Source organism: Thunnus maccoyii, chromosome 6, assembly GCF_910596095.1.
Source record: "Thunnus maccoyii chromosome 6, fThuMac1.1, whole genome shotgun sequence".
Classification (NCBI taxonomy): domain Eukaryota; kingdom Metazoa; phylum Chordata; class Actinopteri; order Scombriformes; family Scombridae; genus Thunnus; species Thunnus maccoyii.
Window position 1 is genome coordinate 14,997,883 of NC_056538.1, and position 21,612 is coordinate 15,019,494.

The following is a 21,612-nucleotide window of genomic DNA, read 5'->3' on the forward strand; positions in this document are numbered from 1 at the left end:
CGTGTTGTTTTAGATCATGATTTACATAGATTTTATCCAATTTTAACTGAACAGGGGCACCTTTAGCTTTACGGTGTCTTAAACCTGCAAGTGAGCCACATCTTCTGGAGGCTGCCTCTGCCTGACTTATTTTCTGTCTGTTTGTTACCGGCCCCTTGGCTCACATTCAGGAATTAGACTGTTGTTTATGCCCCTAGACCTAACAACAACATGGATTCAATAAACTTGATTGACTGTGTTAAAGACAAAGTCATTAAATTACTTAAGTCTTTTATAATGACTGTTGTGTCATTTCCTCTCTCTACAATATGCTGTATTGTAAGCATGTTTGTGTTTGTGTGTTTGAGAGAGACAGTAAGAGTGAGAGAAGGAGAACGAAAGAGGGAGAGAGAGATGGAAAAAGCAAGAGAGCAGAGATGTACATAGCCAGACATTTTCACACAGAGTCTACGTGTGTCCCTGCTGCTACCATAGACCAACCAGCTGGATAATTTCAGCATGCGTTAAGACGGATCATAATTAGAACTGTCCCTTTAATTAATGACACTTTATCTCCTTGCTTAGGATGAAGACAGAGATAGAGGAAGGGGGGGAATTAGGGAAAAAATGGGAGGGATGAGGAGAGATGAGGGAGATAAAAGGGGGATAGAGTGATGGATGAGTTATTACAAAGGAGAAGAGAGCAATATGGAATAGAGATTAAGTGACAGGGAAGGCAGAAATAGAGACACATATGGTGAGGGAGAAAGACAGAGAACAACAGAGAAGCGATAAAACGCATGCGGTCTACAGACGGTCTCATTCGCAGGGCAGTGTCTGCCCCCTGACTTTTGGCGGATGAAGTTGACAGATTTATTTATTTTGCTGCAGCAAGTTACACCATGGATAAATGAAAGTATATATAAATAAATTAATTAAATTATAAATAGATAAATATGTGAATAAATTAATAAGTAAATAAATTAATAATTAAATAAATAAATACACAAATACATTTAACATTTATATATTGAATATCTCATTTAATTTGTGATTTATTTATGGTGACAATTAAGCACTAACTTATATAATTATTTATTTATTAATTTAAGCATTTAATTATATAATGAATTATGTATTTATATATTTCATCTCAGCCCTTAAAACCCTCCATACTGTTCAACCTGTGTTTTATAATCACGTGTGACTCTTCTACACCACACATACAGTCCACTGTCCTTGTGAATTCTGTGCCAAGAAATGTATTTCCACATAATAACATTCCTCCTTTCCCCAGGCTGTGACCCAATCCCAGTGGAGTACCTGCGGTGGGGAGACCCTGAACCCATTGCTGCAGTGGTTTTTGCCTGCCTTGGGCTCATGGCCACATTCTTTGTCACTGCAGTCTTCATCAGGTAAGAAATGTCTCCAAAATTATACAAACTGAGGAGGACAATGCAAATAGTACAAAAGAACGCAGTGTTTCCCATACACATTGTGCACATTTCTACAGTATCATAATCATTGCTTTCCTTATATGTTTGAATTCTTGAATGAATATGCCTGCACTTAGGTGTTTGTGTTTCTGCTTTCTTGTGTGTTCAGGTTCCGGGACACCCCAGTAGTGAAATCTTCCAGTAGGGAGCTGTGCTACATAATACTGGCAGGGATCTGCCTGGGGTACCTGTGTACATTCAGCCTGATAGCCAAACCCCATGTCATCCACTGCTACCTCCAACGACTGGGAATCGGCCTGTCACCTGCCATGAGTTACTCTGCGCTTGTCACCAAGGTAAGGATAGGGTTAAGGATTTGTGGAATAAGTATGAGGTGTGGGGAGCAGCAGTTATGGGAGGTATAGATGCAAAAGGAGTTGCCTCCAAAGACTTGGAAAGCCACTGACATTACACCAATGCTAACCTGCTATGGTCACCACTGATCTGTGGGGAATAGCCACAGAAAAGCTTCAGATGCTGGAGAGACAGTGGCAGAGATATGTGTGGGCAGAAGCAGAACTGAACTGTGGACTTATCAGGGGCCATAGTCCCTTGATAGATTATTATTACTTACATTACTTAATGGTTATAGCGAGGGGATATAGCTACCATAACATCAGTAGCAGGGCATACATCTATCCTGCCCCTGTTCCCCAGGGTTGTAGGATTGAGGGCTGAGGGAACAGGGAGGTAGGAATCAAAATGGCTGGGAACTGTTATAGCCTTCCAAGCAGAAATGACCTTGAGCTTATGGCACATTTTTTTTCACTGTCATGCATGAGGAGAACAGCAGCAGTGTAGGAGTACAGAAAGTAGATAGCCATTATGTACAAAACAGTATGCACAGTGTATAGTTTATTAAAAACTCCTGATAGCATTTGCGATCTGACCCTAGACAAACCGCATCGCACGGATCCTGGCAGGCAGCAAGAAGAAGATCTGTACAAAGAAGCCTCGCTTTATGTCTGCCTGCGCTCAGCTCATCATTGCCTTCCTTCTCATACTGCTACAGCTTGGTATAATCGTGGCTCTCTTCCTCATGGAGCCTCCAGAGGTAAGCTGTGTGTGTGTGAGCAGCTGTGTGTCTCTGTGTGTGTTTTTCATAGTAAGTGGGAGGATGGCTCACTGAAAGACAGATGAACACACACATACATAGAGACAAAGAAGAATGGGTTGAATCTGAAAAATCTAAGTTACAGTATTATGTGGTATTTAATCTCCAAGAGGCTATTTCTATTATGTCACTGATGTTTTGAGACCATTTGACACACACAGATCAACCAGTAGATCAACAGGTATCATGTTGTTAGAAGATCTTTCTCCAAAACAATACGGTTTTCAGTAGTCCTGCTCTAAGGCTTAGAGCAGACTTAAAATATTGTGAAATTGGCCGTGTAATGAATAGCGTTGTAGGTTTGTTAATTTGTACTTCCCACTCTCTTTTTAATGTCTTTGTTGTTACATATTTGACACAATCATTCCTAGTTGTCTGACACAAGAAATGATGCTTGTGAAATGCTTGCAAAAGCCTTGTCAAGCTTTGTATCTCTGGCATGCCTTGTTTCTTCCTCTGTCTCCACAGGTGATCCATGACTACCCCAGCATCCGCCAGGTCAACCTCATTTGCCACACCACTAACCTGGGCGTAGTTGCCCCACTGGGGTACAATGGCCTGCTCATCCTCAGCTGCACTTTCTATGCCTTCAAGGTATTGTAACTATTGAATGTTACTACATGAAATCAAAAGTTTTTTTTACAAATCTACATTTTTTTTTTAAAATTAAGTCATAAAAATCTTTACAACATGAAAAATGTAAATTTTGAACTGACAGTTAATGGGTGCTTAAAATAGAGAGAGCCATACTGTAGGTTCTTACTATATGTGTCCTTCTGAATATGGTGTCCCATGTGTATTCTGGTGGTGTAGAGTTATGACCTCAAGTTTCACCCCTGCATAATGGTCAGGTTTGCACCCAAACTGTAACTGTAATACAAAGGGGGTGGGTTAGCAGTGTTAGCAGTTTCTAGTAAAGGGCTGTAATCAAAAGCTGACAGTGTCTTCTTTTGTTTTATATTCATCATTTAAGGCAAAATTCACTGAATGCTTCAACAGTACAAACAAAAATGTTTCTTTATGCTTGTCTCTCTTTCACTTTGTCTCTCTCTTCAAGACCCGCAACGTCCCGGCTAATTTCAATGAGGCTAAGTACATTGCCTTTACCATGTACACCACCTGCATTATCTGGCTGGCATTTGTACCCATCTACTTTGGCTCCAACTACAAAATTATCACCATGTGCTTCAGTGTCAGCCTCAGTGCCACTGTGGCCCTTTGCTGTATGTTCGTACCCAAGGTAAGGCTGAAGTTAAAATCTATAGTTTATCTATAGTTTATGATCTACTTTTCACACATTCACTGCTTATTAGTTTCCTTAAAAATTAGGCTTTAAACAACTAAATATACTTATTTGTCACTGCTTGTCATTCATAATGACCATTAATAGTGTATATCAAACATACTAATAGTTCTGAATCAGCACACAAGCTCTAATAAACTGCAGGTAACCACAGCAACAGTACCAATACTCCATGTTTCATTACGAGTTAACGCTCACTGGTGAAACTGTTTTAACCATGAGTTAAACCCACCGTAATCTTTGTATGTCATACTGTAGGTGTCCAAGTTCTAATTGCAATGATACACTCGGGGGTGTTCTGATTAAGAGAAAATCTTAAGACTTGGCATACGAGAGCCAATGATGCATTTATTTTCATATGTCAGGGCACCTTATTTAGGTGCCAAGAAGGAAGCAGAGTTTTCGATGGATAAGGTTATTCCTACATACTCATTCTGCCACAGTATCATCTGTTCTCAGTCGTCTTCTGCACACAATACAGCACAGTTTGTTTTACTGAGCGAATACCCAAAAATATGTGTTGCTTATGTTGACAGTCTGACATTGATGCTGGTAATACACGTATCATGTTTATTTTCCACTGATAATAGCCAGATATTCCTGTGGAGATTCAAGGAGAAAGTTTGTACTTGAACAAAAGCAAAAAGGCAATCAATAAAAGTAATCAGCTGCTCCCTCAATTGAGAATTTTCTTTTTATTAGAGCTCTACCTTAAAAAGTCATGAAGGCCCTCATCACTCCTTTAAAAAGAACATTTATTAAAAGACAGTTTTGTGTAGACACAGCTGTGTAAAATTGTGTGCAGAAACCCAGACACAGTGCTGTAGATCTTTGTTCTTTCAATACATTATCACAGTAAATTGAGCCGTCTTCTTTTTACGAACTGTTTAGCTATGTTTAAATAAGACATATTGTGTTTGATTTCGTATTAGGTGTACATCATTCTGGCCAAACCAGAGCGTAACGTGCGCAGTGCCTTTACCACTAGCACAGTGGTGCGCATGCACGTGGGTGACGGCAAATCGTCCTCAGCTGCCAGCCGTTCTTCTAGTCTGGTGAACCTGTGGAAACGCAGAGGCTCTACTGGAGAGACACTCAGGTATATCTGTGTGTGTGTGTGTGTGTGTGTGTGTGTGTGTGTGTGTGTGTACACTAGAGGCTTGTTGGCCAGGTGAATGCCAGGTTACTCTTCAGTTACAGTCCTAAGCACCATTTCTGTAATGGGCCCACTCTGAGACTACTTATAGTGTGTGTGTGTGTGTGTTCGAGCTCTCTGAGAGATTGATTCTCTTAACTCCGCCTGACTGTTCTTCTGACCCTAACATGAACTGCAGACAATTGCCTAATGGAGACATGGCAAAGAAGGAGAGAGGAATGAACTGAGGACAGGGAGCAAAAACAGAAATCTAAATACAGAAAGAGAGAAGGATGGAGGGAACAAATAGAGAGCTGAAGAGCAGAAATGATGGTAAGATAGCAATGAAAAGGCTAAAGCAATAGTATGAGAAGGAGAGACATAATAGCTTTCACACCCAGCTTAAGGCCATCCACAAGTCATCTACAGTGACAAGGAACCGATCAAAGGACACAAAGAGAGTGACGTACAGCCACTTGCCCAGAATGAAAAGGGAGAAAAAAGACAAGAACACATTTTCGTTGGTCAGCAGGTTACACCAGCTCACCCCGCTCTGCAAGCAAGATTTCAATCACACTCTTATTGGAAATGTCAGGAGAGTTTCCATCTTTGTTTCTTTTATTCCTCTCTTCCCCTCTCCATCTCTTTTGGTCCTGTCTGCCTCTGTGGGTGGTGGTAATTGGCAAGACTGTCTATCTCCTCAGTGCAGGGCTGGAAGCTGTTGCCTTTGAGATGCTGTCATTGTGTAGACACAGACAGATATGAAACCAGCAGACCAGGGGAAAAAAGAGAAAAATATTTAAAAGAAAGAAATATTTGACTGATTTTTGAGCTACATGTTTGAAGAGTGTTTGGTTTACCCTCACGAGACATTAAAATCAGCCTTAGAGCTTGATATGATATATGTAAGATAAGAGCAATTGAGCTGTCCTTTAGTATGAGCAACATGTACTATATCTCTGCTAGTCACAGGTCTGGCTTGGTTATACCTGCCTTCAGAGTCTTCTCTAAGAGAGTCTTCCTGTGGTATCAAGGGAGTACTGCACTTAGTATGCTCAGGTGCAGGTCGGCATGTGCAGCATATGGATGTGTGTGTAGACATGCAATCTGTGTGTGTGTGGGTGTGAGTATCACATACTCTAGGTACGTGTGTGTGTGTGTGTCTCCAGGGTGATTTGAGTTCTTTTCATCCCCAGCCACAGTGGTGTGAGGTTTAATCAGAAGTTCCACTATAGATTAATCACACTAATTAACCTGACAAAAGGATGAGAGGAAGAAAGCTGGGGACAGAGTGCTGTGCTGTGACTGATGTGAAGTGGAGAAAGGTGGAAAAAATTGCAAGGGAGAGGAAAAGAGAATCCTGTTGAAGAAAAATGAAGAACATACAGTCACGTAAAAATAGAACAGAAAATTAATTGTAATGAACTTACTCAACATATGAAGTCCAACTGATTTTCTCTGGTTGAGTCGAGGCTTCATTTGAATACATTTGTATCCATTAAATTACTTACTCATCAAGGATAATGAATTGGAATTAATACAGAGCAGCCATCGTTTATGTAGTGTTTTTGTTGTAAATTTTGTCCTTATCAAAATGTACTACCAATAGTGTTTTGGCTCATAATGGTAATTTAATAACTAGAGCTTTTAGATTTGCTCCATAAAGTAAATTTAAATTTCTTGTCTTTGCTTTACAACATCGGTTTTTCATTATGTAAAAAAAATTGAATTAGTTAAAAAGATGTTGCTAATAAGATAGACTTAAAATGACAATAAACAGCACGACAAAATGACATTTATTGGAGAAACCAGTATGAAAGTATAGTTTTATAAGCTGCAAGCTCCTAATTACAATAAAATCAATTATAATAAATTATAATAAAAATCTACATTTGAAATGTCGTGATGTGATATAAAATTAGGACTGCAAACAAACTCACAGAGTAGATTATTAACAAAAACTCAGAATATTTTACTTGAAAGTGCAGTGTTCCCTATATTTATAATGCCCACATTCAGCTGCCAGCTAGAAAGTAGAGTCTACATTTGAAGCAGTGTATTCACAATATAAGTTTCAGTGCTCCTTTTTTATTCAGTCAAGCCACATCTGGCCCTAAACACAACCCTAACCACAACCAAGCAACACAAAAATTCACGTTTTGTTCCATCTAAACTGAAGATAAAGAAATGGGTTTCTAGCATCTCATTTATACAATATTTAATTAAAGAATCTAATTTGTTATAGACAGAACTTGCTTTCCAAATCAAACTGACAAAAATGAAAGTTTACTTCAAACTACTCCAAATACTTAAAACAACCCCTTCTTTCTTTCTTTTTCTTTCTTTCTTTCTTTCTTTCTCTTCTTCAGCTCCAACGGGAAGTCAGTGTCTTGGGCGCAGACAGAGCGCAGCGGTTCACGTGGCAACCACCTGTGGCAGCGGCTGTCCTTCCACATCAAAAAGAAGGAGAACAACCAGACTGCTGTCATCAAGCCCTTCTCCAAAACCTCTGAGGAACGTTACTGCGGAGGGGGGGACCTGCCCCCACACGTCCCTCTGCCCTCCCTCCCCTCCATGTCCTCCCTGCCCTCTCATCATGACACCGGCACTGACAAGACCCTGTATGAGCTCTCTGAAGCAGAGGAGCGGTACTCCATCACATACCGGCCGCAGACACCCTCCCCAATCAGCACGGTGAGCCAGAGACTAGGGGCAGGTTTAGGGGTGGAGCCACAGATGACCGGTATGCCGATGTACCCAAGCAGCATCTGCAGCGGCGGCAGCGGAAGCAGTTGTGGTCCCGCCAGCAGTGGCTCTGTCGTTACTGGGAGTGACGGTCGCTTGATTGTTGTGGATGATCACCCGGGAGAGTGCCAAAGCTCACTGATGGACCAGATCAGTTGTGTGGTAAACCGTTTCACCGCCAATATCACTGAGCTCAACAGCATGATGCTGTCGTCCTCTCCGACGCACTCGCTCACACACAAACACACACCTCCTTCGCCGCACCCCACCGACCCGTATCTGTTACCCCGTGAAATCCAAATGCCTTCAACCCTCACCACCTACGCTGACGTGCAGCCCCTCCCCCTGGTCGAGTCAAGCTTGGCAAACCGAGGTGGCTGTCTCGCTCACCCTATCCCTCCTCATTCACCTTACCCTCTGCCGCCTCCTCACCCCCAGACCTCCCCCTCTATCTCCCCCATGCGAGGAGGCCTGGTCAGCTGCCTCACCGACTCCCCACTGAGGAGGGCGGATTTGGAAGATGAGCTTATTGCTTTGACTCCCCCATCGCCCTTCCGCGACTCTCTGGCGTCCAGCAGTGGCTCACCTGTCTCAGAGACAGGTCTGTGTCTACCCCCAGTTCCTTCCCATCCTCCCCCATCCCCTCCTTCGCCCAGGTACAGCAGACTGACACTCAGAAACTACAGTCAGAGTTCCTCCTCGCTGTGAGGCAGAGAAGTGAAGAGAAATACACAGGTCAGTATGAGAAGAGAGGATGGATAGACTGAAATCCATTCGTTCCTATATGGAGTAAAAAAACTGTCAAAAACAGAGGACTGGTTCGTGAAGACACCAAACGGCAACAGTGTGCTGTGTTTGTGTTTACATGTTTGCAGTGAGATGCAAGTGTAAGGAGCTTGCCCACATCATATTTTCTTAGTGCTGTCCTTCACAAGTGAGGAGAAAAGCAAAAACGGCCACTACAGCTTTCCAGTGTTTTGGTGTCTGTAAAGCCACAAATCGTTCTCGAAGGTCTAGAGCTATGTTTTAGGTTTGGGTAGTGGCCTTAAGGTAACACGGCTATCAACTAATTAGAGATTGTGAATGTGTGTGTGTGTGTGTGTGTGTGTGTGTGTGTGTGTGTGTGTGTGTGTGTGTGTGTGTGTGTGTGTGTGTGCGTGCGTGTGCGTGTGTGCGTGCGTGTGCGTGTGTGTGTGTGTGCGTGTTTTTGCTGTATCTTAGTTGAGGAGAGGTAAAGCAAGAGATGGGACTGAGGACTAAGTAAAGGCTATCAAGGGCACATACATATTTTCTCATACACACACAGACAGTCACACACACACACACACACACACACACACACACACAAACACATACAGTATGTGTGAGCACACACATAAAAGGGATAAACTGTAAATATATGAGAGGTTATGGATTTTTTCTTTGGTGATAAAATCCAACATGCTTCTGACAAAAGTGCATTGTGTTAACATACCAGCCAGTATGTTACTCTGAAGAAATTCTCTCACAAAAGCATCTTTTTATTCATTTAGCTCTCCAACATGTTCCCTCAATATAGCATTTCTTTTCCTCGGTCCCTCTTTCTCTAGCTGTTTTCTTTGATCCTGTCAGTATTTCAGTATTTTCTACTCTTCCAGTTTGTTTTCTTCAGAAGTTTGAATGTATATTTTCTACATGATTCCTGAAACATTTGGGACCAAACCTTTTGTACCTCTCTGTCCATGACTGGAGAAAGAGGGAGAGGAGGGATTAACAAGACCAGGCCTTGTTTGACCATAAACATCTTAGTCATTAAATCTTTTTCAGGTCGATTATTGGCAGAAATCTGGCCTCAAAGCTTATTGTTGGTGTGTGACATTTAACAGAGCATCATGTAAGACTTAGCTGGATCCCAGTCATGACTTTTTCACCATACAATGTGTCAGCAGGACATAAGTGTCATTCTGTCTCATCAAAGACAGCACTTTGAATGGGATTCATTAGAATCACAACCATCTCCTATGTATGTGGGTGCAGATTGATAGATTCAAGCTTGGAGAGAACCTCCCCCTCATCAGCCTCTACCAGCGTCTGTTGCACAGGTACTACAACCTTTTTGAACATATTTGTTCGTTTCAGACAAAGGGGGGCAGAACCATAAAAAAGTTAAACAAATCAAAATCAAATATTATGTGGGCTTTTTACAGTAGTACAGTACAGACTCCTGACAAGATGGGCCTGGTAGAGGATGATGCCTTACATCCGATTCAGTCAATCAAAATGTAAAATAAACAGGAAAAGGTAGACATGAAATTTACCCAGGCCTCAAGTCATATTGACTTCAATGAATAGTTCAACATTTTGGGAAATATGCTTATTTGTTTTCTTGCTGAGAGTTGGATGAGGTGATCGATACCACTTCCATTTCTATATGGTAAATATATAAAGTCTCCGTCTGCCTGTTGCCTGGCAACTTCACAGTGATGACAAAACTTCAGGAAGTCATGGCTAAGAAACCGTCTGGCTCATAACCTCCTGTAAAATCTTAACGTGTCATTCTTACAATTACACTTTAGTTTTTGTACGGATTAAATAAGGAAGATGTAACGTGTTAATTAGTGAATTTTACAGCTGCTGGTACGCAGATTTTGTTACCACTTGAAAGCACCAGACTAGCTGTTTCCCCATTTCCAGTCTTTATGCTAAGCTAAGCTGACCAGTTGCTAGCTGTAACTTGGACAGATATGACAGTGGAATTGAACTTTTTATCTTTGTGTACATGGGTAGACAGAACTGAACTTGCAAAGACTATGAAACCTAAAATATCAAATTTGGATTTTTAATGTGTGGGTTAAAAATATATGCCTTTAAATGGAATATTGTACTTACTGTACATGTGCCAACACTTCAACAGAAATTATAGAGTTGTACCCGGGTATAAAATGTGCCGATGAACGCATTCACTAAGATGCTTTTGAGAAATGGGGCCTTGGCTCTTTGTCAGCTCCCTCAACAGAGGAAAACATAAAGAAAAAAAAAGAAATTCTCAGTCAGAAGGTTGTGATACACAACACAAACATTTTTTTAGACATTTTACAGTATATGGGGAATGTTATCTGCAACAAAGACAGGGATTTGTATAGATGACTAAAAGATAATTGGACTGTTGGTATCAAAACAAAAATCAGTGCTTCAAAATGTTGCCTGTGTATTATTGTCCATCATCATCTCATATTTTCCGCAGCATATGTATTTGTCTGCTGTGACAGCTGACTGATGCAGATGCAGTCCACAGTCTGATTTCTCCTCACAAGTGTTTTTTCTGTTCTATAGTAGCCAGCAAGAACAAACTCAAAGTGATTCTGTAAATAATAAGGGCATGCAAAGACAGTTCTGTTTTGTTTCAGATGAAAGTAAAATTATTTACATATCAACAATGGTGAAAAAAAGAAAAAAAAAGTACTTCAAGAGATGTTTTTGAACTATGTTATAACATCATACAGTACCAATATGTGTTACGACTACAGAAACTGTGTTACTACTCTGAATGTGTGAGTGACCATTCCTATTCAAATGTCTTGTAATTCAACAATATAATAATTAATATTAATATGATTATTGTGCCAAAGGGGTTAGGGAGGGTCTAGCTTACTAGCTTGTGGGTAAATAAGTGGTTTCATAAAAAAAAGAAAAAAATGTAAATGTAAAACTGTTTCTATTGTTTTGGATATTTTCTATATAAATATTCCACATTTTCCAGTGTAAAAGCAATATTCTCCATACGTATACAAGGTGCACATCTGAGGGGTTTCTTAAATCATAAACAATGTTTTAGATTGTTTTTCATCATTCTGTATTCTCTGGTGGACAATTCAACAAGGAGGATGGCGGGGAGATAAGTTGACATTTTCTTTTGTATTTTCTCTTAATCTATATTTAAGGAGAGGAACACATTTAGTCATTTCTAGTAACAAAGACTGTGATTCCCTATTTCTGCAATGTTATCTTCTCACTTAAGGCCTGTAATTCCACTTTTTTTCCACTTCTCCCACTGTGTATTACCCTGGTTCAGTCTCTGATCTAAACTTTTAGTCAGAGTTCAATCTGCTGGCATAGCTGTAATATGAGATAGATAGGGAGATGACTGTCTGTGCCGCTAATTGTCTGTACTTGTACTTTTTTGTTATTTTTTTCAAGAAGTGCACTGGTTAATTAAGATGCAAACCTGGTCTGGTTTCTTTAAATGGGACATGTCTGAGGTGAACGTATTTAAAAATCCTCTCTGAAAGTCAAAAGCCAGGGCTTCAGCCTGCTCTGAACGCTTCATTGACAATGTTACCTCTACTTCTTCCTTGTAATGACATCAGATTGTTTGTGCATGTCCACAGAAACAGTCGTCTATTTTGTAGCCTTTGTTGCTAAGGTTGTTGCTAAGATTTTTCAGGGGGTTGTTCACTCACATATTTTGGATCAGATTCGGCCTTGAACATGTACAAATGTATTTAGGTTTTCATTTCGAGTAAAGAACAAGACAAAGAGGTGAAATCCTACTATCGTTTGTTCATGTAGCCTCCAGAGCCAACAGAAGTCTGCCAAGATGCAGCTTCCTGAAGCTGACCAATCAGACAGAGTGGGCTCATCGGGAGCCTTAAAGAGACAGGATCTAAGGAGCCTGTTACAGACAGAGGCTGAACTGAGAGGCTGCAAAACTGCAAAAATGCAAATCATGCAAGGATATTCCAGTAGAGCTCCAGAATGTAAATATAGACCTGGAAATGTGTATGATGCATCCCCTTTAAAGAACAGTGAGTCTGTGCATCTCAGAGCAAAGAGAAAAACGGTAATAGATACACAATCAACATCTGAGATAATTTGACGTACATTTTTGCTTATGATGGGGATAAAAATTATGATGCAGACAATGAGAAACAGAACAACAAATGATAAGTAGTGTTGTTCATGATTGTTCATTTAATTGTTCCATGTCTGAAATTGCTGTCAGCCCATCATTACCTCAACATCTACTCATTTACTGCTAAACCGGACCCTGACCTGCTTGTCAAACAATTAACCAGTGCTATTGTGGAGATGTTACTGGGGAGGAGCTGGTTTATGTGCTGCTGTCACTGACAGTGTTTATAATGTGCTGAGAGAGTAACAGGCGAGCTTGCTTCAGCACTTCAGCTGTGTGTTATCAGCCCCCTGGGTCGGACTCGACAGTTGTGTGCTGCCTCTGCAGAAAAAGACAGGATCAGTGCTCACATCTTCAGCTATCTTATTCTCTGTAAGGGCTCAGTTCTGTGACATCACCCTATATTAAAACCACACATGACCAATAATACCAAGTAGTCATTAGAGGGATATTGGTTGTAAGAGTATAACAACCTCACTTTGTAATTGCAGGAAAGGTTCAAATATCAATCAGAGAATCACAGCATTACTTAAATTTTGTGTTAAAAAATAATGCAGGCATTGTCTTGTAAGCTGACTGATCCACAGGGAGATGAAAACAAATCTGTCATCTGTTATAGCATTTTCACAAAATAAGAATTCAGGCCCTCGTGCTTTTGAATCCAATCTCTTTAGTTGTCGGGATTTTTCTCATATTTTTCACAACAAATGCAAAGTCATCGACCCTGTATGGAAATGAAAGAAGTGAAACTACTGCGGGATTTGCAGACAGGATGTTTTGTTAACAAACTGTGAGAAATCATTTTAGCCCTTCGTCAGGGATCATAGAAACCTACCACTCACATTAATCCGGGGTGATTTCAGCTAAATTGATACCTCCCTTCGTTCTGTAGCCAAAACATGATGACGGTGATGATGAGTAAAATCTTCTGCTCGCCAGGAAGATGATCTCCTGATGAGGTTTAACCAAAATGCTGTTGCATGACTTATTTTTGTAAATGCACTCTAAAGAATTGGATTGATAATCCATGTGCTCAAAAATACTTTTAATCCAGACATGCTCATCTGCTGATCGGAGGAAAACAGACCCAAGGTCATTTATTTTATACCATTTGACTCAAAATATAAATAGGGCTTTAACTAGTCCACTGACTATCAACAGGTCCCTCAATCCAGCATTTTAAGACTTCCTGGTTTCAGGTTGTAATAGCATTTCCTCAGTTTGGGATGGCGGAATTTGGGAATTTGGGCCGTTTGGCGACATAGTAATGAGAGGGACTATTCTTTGTCTGGAGGACCTCGTTTATCATTCGTGTCAGCCACCCTGCTGAATTGCTCTTGTGGAACTCACCACCATCTCCAAGAGTGGTGCACTTCAGCTGACCTTTGAACTGTCTGTAGAGGGAAGCAAGTGAAAAACACGAAATGTCTCTTAGGGATCAATAGAGACTCTCAAAACTGGTAATTTACGGTTTTATCAATGTACCTGGCTATCCCAAGGGGTCTCTGCTGTGAGATCGATCAGCCCCCTCCAGCTGCCCTGCCTGATTATTTGTTTAATTTGATAGATAAAACAGAACTATGCTTACTGTGTAAACATCTTATAGACATTATGGTTATGTAATCTGTCAGGGCAGGCAAGGACAAGTTCACACTATCAACTCACTGCCACAGACTCTCACATAGTCACCAGGAACCACTTGTCATGAACACCTTTGTGAGTGTGATTTAGCAGACGCTAAAGACACCACTAATTGTTTACCTTTCAACAGTGTTATTGGAATTAGTAATTAACAAACAGTTGCGCGAGCTTAAACTGCACTTAGAGAGGTACTGAGAATGTCACATCTAGACTGATCCAAGTGTTTCCAAATCATCCGATAAACTTCATAATGCAGACTGAGACTGAAAAGCTCATTTTGTAAAAATGCACTCTATAGGCAGAACCTGACAGTTTGCATTTTCAGGATAAACTGAAGACATTAAGGCTCTAAACTGCACAGTACCAAGCATTATTAGATCTTTGCGTATCAGTGACCTGAATATCAAATACCTGGGGTGGTTGGATGAATTCACTTTTGCTGCAGCTGTGGCCCTTGGAGGTGACAACTAGATGTCTTAAAAATCGTCAACAACAGTATTTTTGTAAGTTTGTCTGAAGCTGCTGATTTGAATGTTGCTTTTTATAATTGAGTCAAGAGCATGTGTGTTTTTATTACGCGGTTGTTTACTCAGCCAGTAAAGTGATTGATTTTAGGCGTAGGTTATATAGTATAGAGCAGAGGACATGAAGTTGTGTAATAACAAATTCTGTATTTTATTGATTAGAAGTAAGAGAGGAGTTTCTGTATTTATTTATTCGGGATTTATAAGAAAGTGGATTAACTTATTAAGCAGGTCCGTGTGTGTCTGTAGAGCATTGCTGTTTTACATACAGAGCAGGCAGAATTTTCAGTATTGTGTATTGATGGTTTGTGAAATATCTTTACTTATACAAACTCGTCCCATCATGTTTCTATCTGAAAGAGAATGAAACCAAACTGAACTGTGAAATTACGCCATATGACATAGAGGTATCTTTGCAGGGCATGATGGGTGTCAAAGAAACACCGAGGTGGATGTAGAGAACATGGTTTAATGCTGTGTGCTTTTTATATTCCTCATATATGGTGTTGTTCGAATTACTGCTTTGGACACAAACGAAATCCCCGTTACTATCCCCGCTTTAAACTCTGATGAGATTCTATTTTCTGTAGAGTGTTTGACAGGAGAGCGTTAGAGATATCAATAAGGAGATGAATGTTGCCTATAGAAGTGATGTTTACATTCTTACTGCTCGCTTAAGCTAATCAAGATTAAGATGACCACATTTAACTTCAGTCGTAGTGACATTTTACAAGCTTGTAAGCAAATGTTTCGTGTTTTTTCCGCAACACTGACGTGGATGATCCGAGTAGAAAAACAAATTTCACATATTCTAAACAAAGGCAGCTCATCTGCGTATAAATGAAGGCACTGTGTTACGTTCCAGTCTCTTTACAACCCAGATTTATCAGAACCTTAATTCAGCCAAGCTCATTGGACTTCATTGTTATAAAAAAAAGACAAAGATGATGAGTTACCATAAACTTAAAGGGAAGAGAAATGAGCTGAATTCACTACATGAGCCTGTAGAATGTAATTTATTTTCTGTATTCATTTGGAAGTATTTTTTCACTCCGGGCAGAAAATGATTATTACTGAAATGAATATTTATGATAAACTGGTTATTTGTTTAAAAAAACAACAACAAATTTAGGCTTAAAATGCAGCATATCCCCAGACCCCAGTGGTGTTTTATCATGGCGTTGTTAACATAAGCTTCTCCACTCTGTGCCAACTTTCTCTCATCTGTTTTTTTTATTTCAAGTGCTGCAGCAATTCTTATCAGGGGTGGATAAACACTACAGAAATGTGATTAGATTGGAGTGAGATTGACATGAGTTTCCTGGTGGAAAAATTCAAGTTATATATTTATTTTTTTAATAAGCTGTTTATTAGCGCCCACTTCTTGTAAATGTAATAAAAATGGCTTAAATCCATCATTTTCTAAAGGAAATCTTGTAGTGTCTATCTACCCTTACGGACATTTGATAGTTAGTGAATTGATTTCAATGAACATGACTTTTTTTTTTTTTTAATTTTGTTGTTTTGCTTTTTTTCTGATGTTCAGAACTGTAGAATGTAATTTGATCCTATATATTGGTGTGATAATGGAAGATGGTTTTATATTTGGATATTTGATTATCTATTTAATATTTTCACTCGGCTTTGTAAAGTGTGAAATGTGAGAATATATGGTTCTAGCTGTTTGGAAAATACAGTATGTTTCTAAGTGGCTTTGTGGTGGGGGTTTGATGACGGGGTGAGTTGGGGGGTTGTGGATGTCTACTTCAAGCAGATTTTCAGTTCTGTAGTCTTTTTTTAGTGCCCACTAACAGTCTTAGACTGTCCTCAAACATTACAAACTCAGATAAGATAGTAGACTCCCAGACAAGTTTGATATCTAAACAAGTCGTCTTTAGATCGTGCTGGGATCCAAACAAATTGTGTCACTGACTCTGGGGTCTTGTTCCACAGGCTTTTTGAAAGCAACAACAAAACTTGAGAGCATTTTTTGGCCATACAGAGTTCTTCTCAACTCCCAGTTAATAAATCTTTATCTCCTAAATCCAAATTGGCTCATGGGGATGCCCATGAAGGAACTTAGCTGTGGTCACTGGCAACAGTGACGTGAAAGGAGAGTGGACGGTGGTAACATGAGGCTCTCTCTACTTCAAATATAACTTTTCAGTGTTTTTGTTTATCAGGGGACAAAAGAAATCAGGAGATAGGAGCTATTTAGAAGTGCCTGGAGCACATGCATGTTACATGGATGTATTTTATCTGACTTTTTGTGGGGGAAATAAATGACAGTATTAACCAGTAAATCCAGTACTTTTTCATCCACTATGAATAACCTGGAAACTATCTAATCTGGCACTATTGTGGGTACACCCATCTTTAATATGTTCATACTGTAAACAGTTGGATCATGCATGTTTCACAATTCAATTAAAACGCATCAGCTGGTAAACAGAACAAGCTGAATATTTCATATCTTGTTGTACTGCGCTTCCCATTTGGCAAATACATGTTGCTCTGATTTTTATGTTGTTGCATCTCATCCAGACGTTTCTCTTGTGTGTCGTAAGTGGTAAGAGCTAAGGAGCAAAGATGAGGTGCCAGGAGGGAAGTACAGATGCATTAATGGGATCTGAGAAGAACCAAGAGCCTCAAGAGTCAGTGTAAAAACTCAACACAGTTAGACGAGGCAGCTCGAGCTTGGTGAGCTACATATCCACATACCAGGGGGTAACTGTGTTTGGTTAGGAAACACATTTAGCTGTTGTTGAGCTCTTCCCCCCTCTCTGCAGAAACATTGTGCTACTACAGCACTTTGGTATTAACAGGTGGATTTTTATAAAAGTCACCACAGTTTGACGTCCTCCAACTGAGCACCAAGCAGGAGCTACAGTCGCCAAAATGGGGAAAAAAAAAAGAAAAAAGTCACAGGGCATTCATTAAGTCTAACTTACACCTCTTCATGATGACCTGGCTCTCTTCATATTTTTCTTAGTGGGATGTAACTGGACAACTCTGGGAACCTCCAGTCAGTGTGACCACCGTGCAGCAGTGCTGTGGAGGCAGACAGGAGATGGGATAAGGTGTGTGGAAAAAACAGGCAAAAAAGGGTTTTGCTTTTGATTTGTTTGCCATTGATAAATCATTGTGTAAGTGTACTACAAAGTACCTTTGAATCATTATTTGAATCATTATTAAAAAAAAACTATGATTGACCTCCTTGTTGTCTTCCTTTTTTGATAAATAGGGGCCCACATCTGAAGAAAAACATGTTTCCAGTCATTATCCTTCATTCCTTTTTATTGCATCCAATAGTTGGAAGAGCTCCAGTTTTAGCACCTACGATAAATCAGCTCCACATTCTGTGAGTCTCTGACCAACATGTTGAACCCATTCAGGGGAAACTGCTAGACAGCACCTTGACAGCTCTTGTGATATTTGCTTCCTCCTCCTCCTCCACCATCTCCTTCACTCACAGTGACACGGCCGTCGGTATATGACAGAGTGACACGACTCTGCTATGAGTCAGCCCCAAAAAACATTTGATTCATTTAACTGAAGATGTACAGGTCAGTGAAATTACTCTGCCATCTTTCATTCATCTCCTCCTGGTCACCCCATTTCACCCTTTCTGTATTTGGCCTCTGTCACTCTTTTCCAAAATCCTTTTCTGTCTCCTCACCTCTCAGTTCAGCAGTGCTCTCTCCAAAATGGAATCTGCAGATTGTTGCAAATGGCCCAATGTTCAAATAAATGGAAAGGATAAAAAAAAGGCTATAAGCAAATGGCAGGAATATGAAAAAAAGGAGAAAAAATAAATAAAAGACAATCTAGTAGAAATTGCTTTGTTATTTCAGTGGATACACATAGATGCAATATGTTCACAAACACAAACACAAACACACACACACCAGCTCTGCTCAGTCACTGAGGGGTTTATTCTGGTATCATGACTGCATCAATATAAATCGTTTGTCTCCTGTGGGATGCCCATGTGTGTGTGTTTGTCTCTAGAGGCACTGTATATTGATTTAATGCTCAGTGATAGTTGCCTCATTTCAGGTTTTAAAAGACCCATTTGAATGGAGGCAACATATCCGAATATCATAATAATTAAACTGAACTCTTCTCAGTAAAGCTGCAGCATTTTTACACATCACATGTTGATGTGTCACTGATGGAAAAAAACAGACTCAGGTAAAATAATGAGGTTGTGTATCGTTAAACTTGTTTTTCAGTGACTAATCAATAGTTATTGATACTGAAGTGGAAACCGGAGAAGAAATCAATGAAGGACAATAAATCAAACTGGAAGATCAAGTGATCTGTTGAAAGCATTTTCCTTGTTAAAGGAAAGATGTTGAAACATTACAAAAACAAACCACTGATTTAGCAGACACCAAATTGTCTCTTTAAACCTCAAAGAAACTGGTTCACCTGAAAGACAGCAATGAGTTCAAGTGGTGTTACTTAACTAAATTGAGGGTATGGAGACAAGTTGCTCAGCTTCAGTATGTATGGTCAATTCATTTAAAAAGGTTCAGCCTGGTTTTCTTACTCCCCTGTATATCAGCCAATCAATAATCTCACTTGAAATCACAATAATCCATTAACTTTGCAAAGATCAACACAATCAAACTTTTGCCACGTAGTCAAACACATAAACCTTCTATAAATCATAAACTACACATATAAAAAAAAACTGTCCATAAATGCTTCAGCTTATTGCAGCTTTTTTCAAGTGAATGAAAACCCAATTTTATTTAAACTCAAGTGAAGGAACCTAAAGATCCAGACACACCAGGTTTGATCATTGATGTCTTAAAATGTGTTTGAGGATATTCAGTGAGTCTATGACATCATAGACCCCTATAGGTGCCCCTAAATCCCAAAATTTGCTGTGATGAGCTGTGTGTTGGGTACCACTGGTAAATCAGTGAGTTTCCCTTTGACTTCCCACATTTGCAGATGCATAAATACTGTAATGCTTGTAATGACAAGCTGAATAAAACCAGTCAATACAATGAGTAATCCTCATACAGTCTCTAAATAATGCCCACACCATACATTTAATCAGTGGTGAGTGTATTCCCATGTAAATGGCATGTTGTGGGTTCATTGCAGTCAGATGGGCACTATATATAACGTCTGTGTGGGCAAGGGGTGCCATGGCAGCATGTGGTTAAACAGTGAGTGTCATCCTGTGCATGAGTGTGCGTGGACATATATACATTGTGAGTATATAGGCTATATAGGCCCAGTATGTGTGGGCACAGACATATGTGTGAGGAATGTGAACACATTTCACTCCACAGCTCTCGGCTCTGTTGTGTGTAGGTGTATGCGTATGGCTGTGGTAACTGACCGCGAAGCTGCTTCAGAGGACTTCATTTAAATGTGAAGGATGTAACATTAACACCACAAGGCTGGAGAGGCGAACTCCACTCTGTGATGGAGTGGCTCCACCCACACCTCCAACTTGATGACATGCTGTTCTTGCATCCTTTTTGATCAATGTGGGTAACAGAGCACGCACGAGCAGAAAAAGACGATGATGTTAGCTCTGCTAAGAGATATGGAAAGACACGACGCAAAGAACATGAGCACCCTCTCAGCTGCTAAAATCACCTCATCAAGTGGAACTAAAAAATGATTAACACACCAATAAGTGTCTTTATGAACTTGGTCATAATAATTAAGTTGTTCCAGACAAATCTGCCCTTGAACAGCTAAAGTGTGTGGCACAAAGGCAACACGAGGATTCAACTGGCTTATAGTATGTTAATATATAAATTAAATGCAATTTAATCACAGATGTTCATTGGGTATTTAACAGCTTCCAACATGACTCAACCAGTCTGAACTATAGAGCGAATGGTTTCATAAATTGCATTTATTGTTACAGTTATATTAATTACACTAATTCATTCAGAGTTTAATTTGCATAAATGTGGCGCTAACCTCTACAAAATACAAGGATGAACAGATTGAAATGGCCACTGCAGTCTCAAGAAGGAGAGTTTTCTTTTTATGTGGAAGAGACAAGGAGTGAAGAGCTGTGCAGGGAATACAAAGCAGGGAAACATAGATGGAGGCATGCTTATGCTTACACACACACACACACACACACACACACGTGCAGTCTCACGCAAGCACCCGCATGCATAAAGCATTACACGTCTGCTAGAGTGTAGGCTATATGAAGCAGATTCCAATTGTGTGTTTGCATTTTGGGCAGATAGGAACAAGAAATTAACCAGCAAAATTTGGAAATATGGAGCGACGGGAAGCAGACTAAGAGCAGAGGAGAGAAATCTAAAACCGACGGGAAGAAGAAGAGAAAGTGTGATGTGATGAAACCAATCAAGCCAGGAACACATCTGTGGATGCCAATATAGCTGAACTGAAAGTCGCTTGAGTTTTAATTTCCTGCCAGTGGAAGTGAGAACAATATCAAGATTGAAACACGAGTTTCAATGAGTCACTCTTAGAGGGAGCTCTGTGGGTCCAGGCTGTTAACATTCATAACATCATCCCTCTGTCTCTGTCTCTCTGCTCCTCTTGCTTCTATTTTTCTTTATTGCATACACACACACACACACACACATACACACGCTTATATGCACGTACACATTAACAGCCACAAAAACACAGTAACATACATGTGCCCACACACATACACACACACACACACACACATTTTCACACAAACATAGTGTAATGGCACTAATGAGACTGCATGACTAATACCTCTTCAGTCCCTTCTTCAGATGAGTGCTTATTATGG

At 40.0% G+C, this 21,612-nt stretch overlaps 1 protein-coding gene across 2 annotated transcripts in view; it reads left to right on the top strand.

The window, feature by feature from the left end:
- Positions 1–18,040, top strand: part of grm5b (glutamate receptor, metabotropic 5b) — a 55,614-nt gene extending 37,574 nt beyond the window's left edge. The window contains exons 8-15 of one of the 2 annotated variants that reach the window (XM_042414892.1): positions 1,277–1,394; positions 1,585–1,771; positions 2,371–2,529; positions 3,058–3,183; positions 3,647–3,829; positions 4,825–4,991; positions 7,397–8,507; positions 17,821–18,040. In XM_042414892.1, coding sequence (XP_042270826.1) covers positions 1,277–1,394; positions 1,585–1,771; positions 2,371–2,529; positions 3,058–3,183; positions 3,647–3,829; positions 4,825–4,991; positions 7,397–8,480 — 2,024 coding nt within the window. In that variant the 3' untranslated portion in view covers positions 8,481–8,507; positions 17,821–18,040. Of the gene's footprint in view, positions 1–1,276; positions 1,395–1,584; positions 1,772–2,370; positions 2,530–3,057; positions 3,184–3,646; positions 3,830–4,824; positions 4,992–7,396; positions 9,597–17,820 lie in introns of those variants that run through there. The other variant, XM_042414891.1, reaches the window with a different exon arrangement.
- Positions 18,041–21,612: the final 3,572 nt, after the last annotated feature.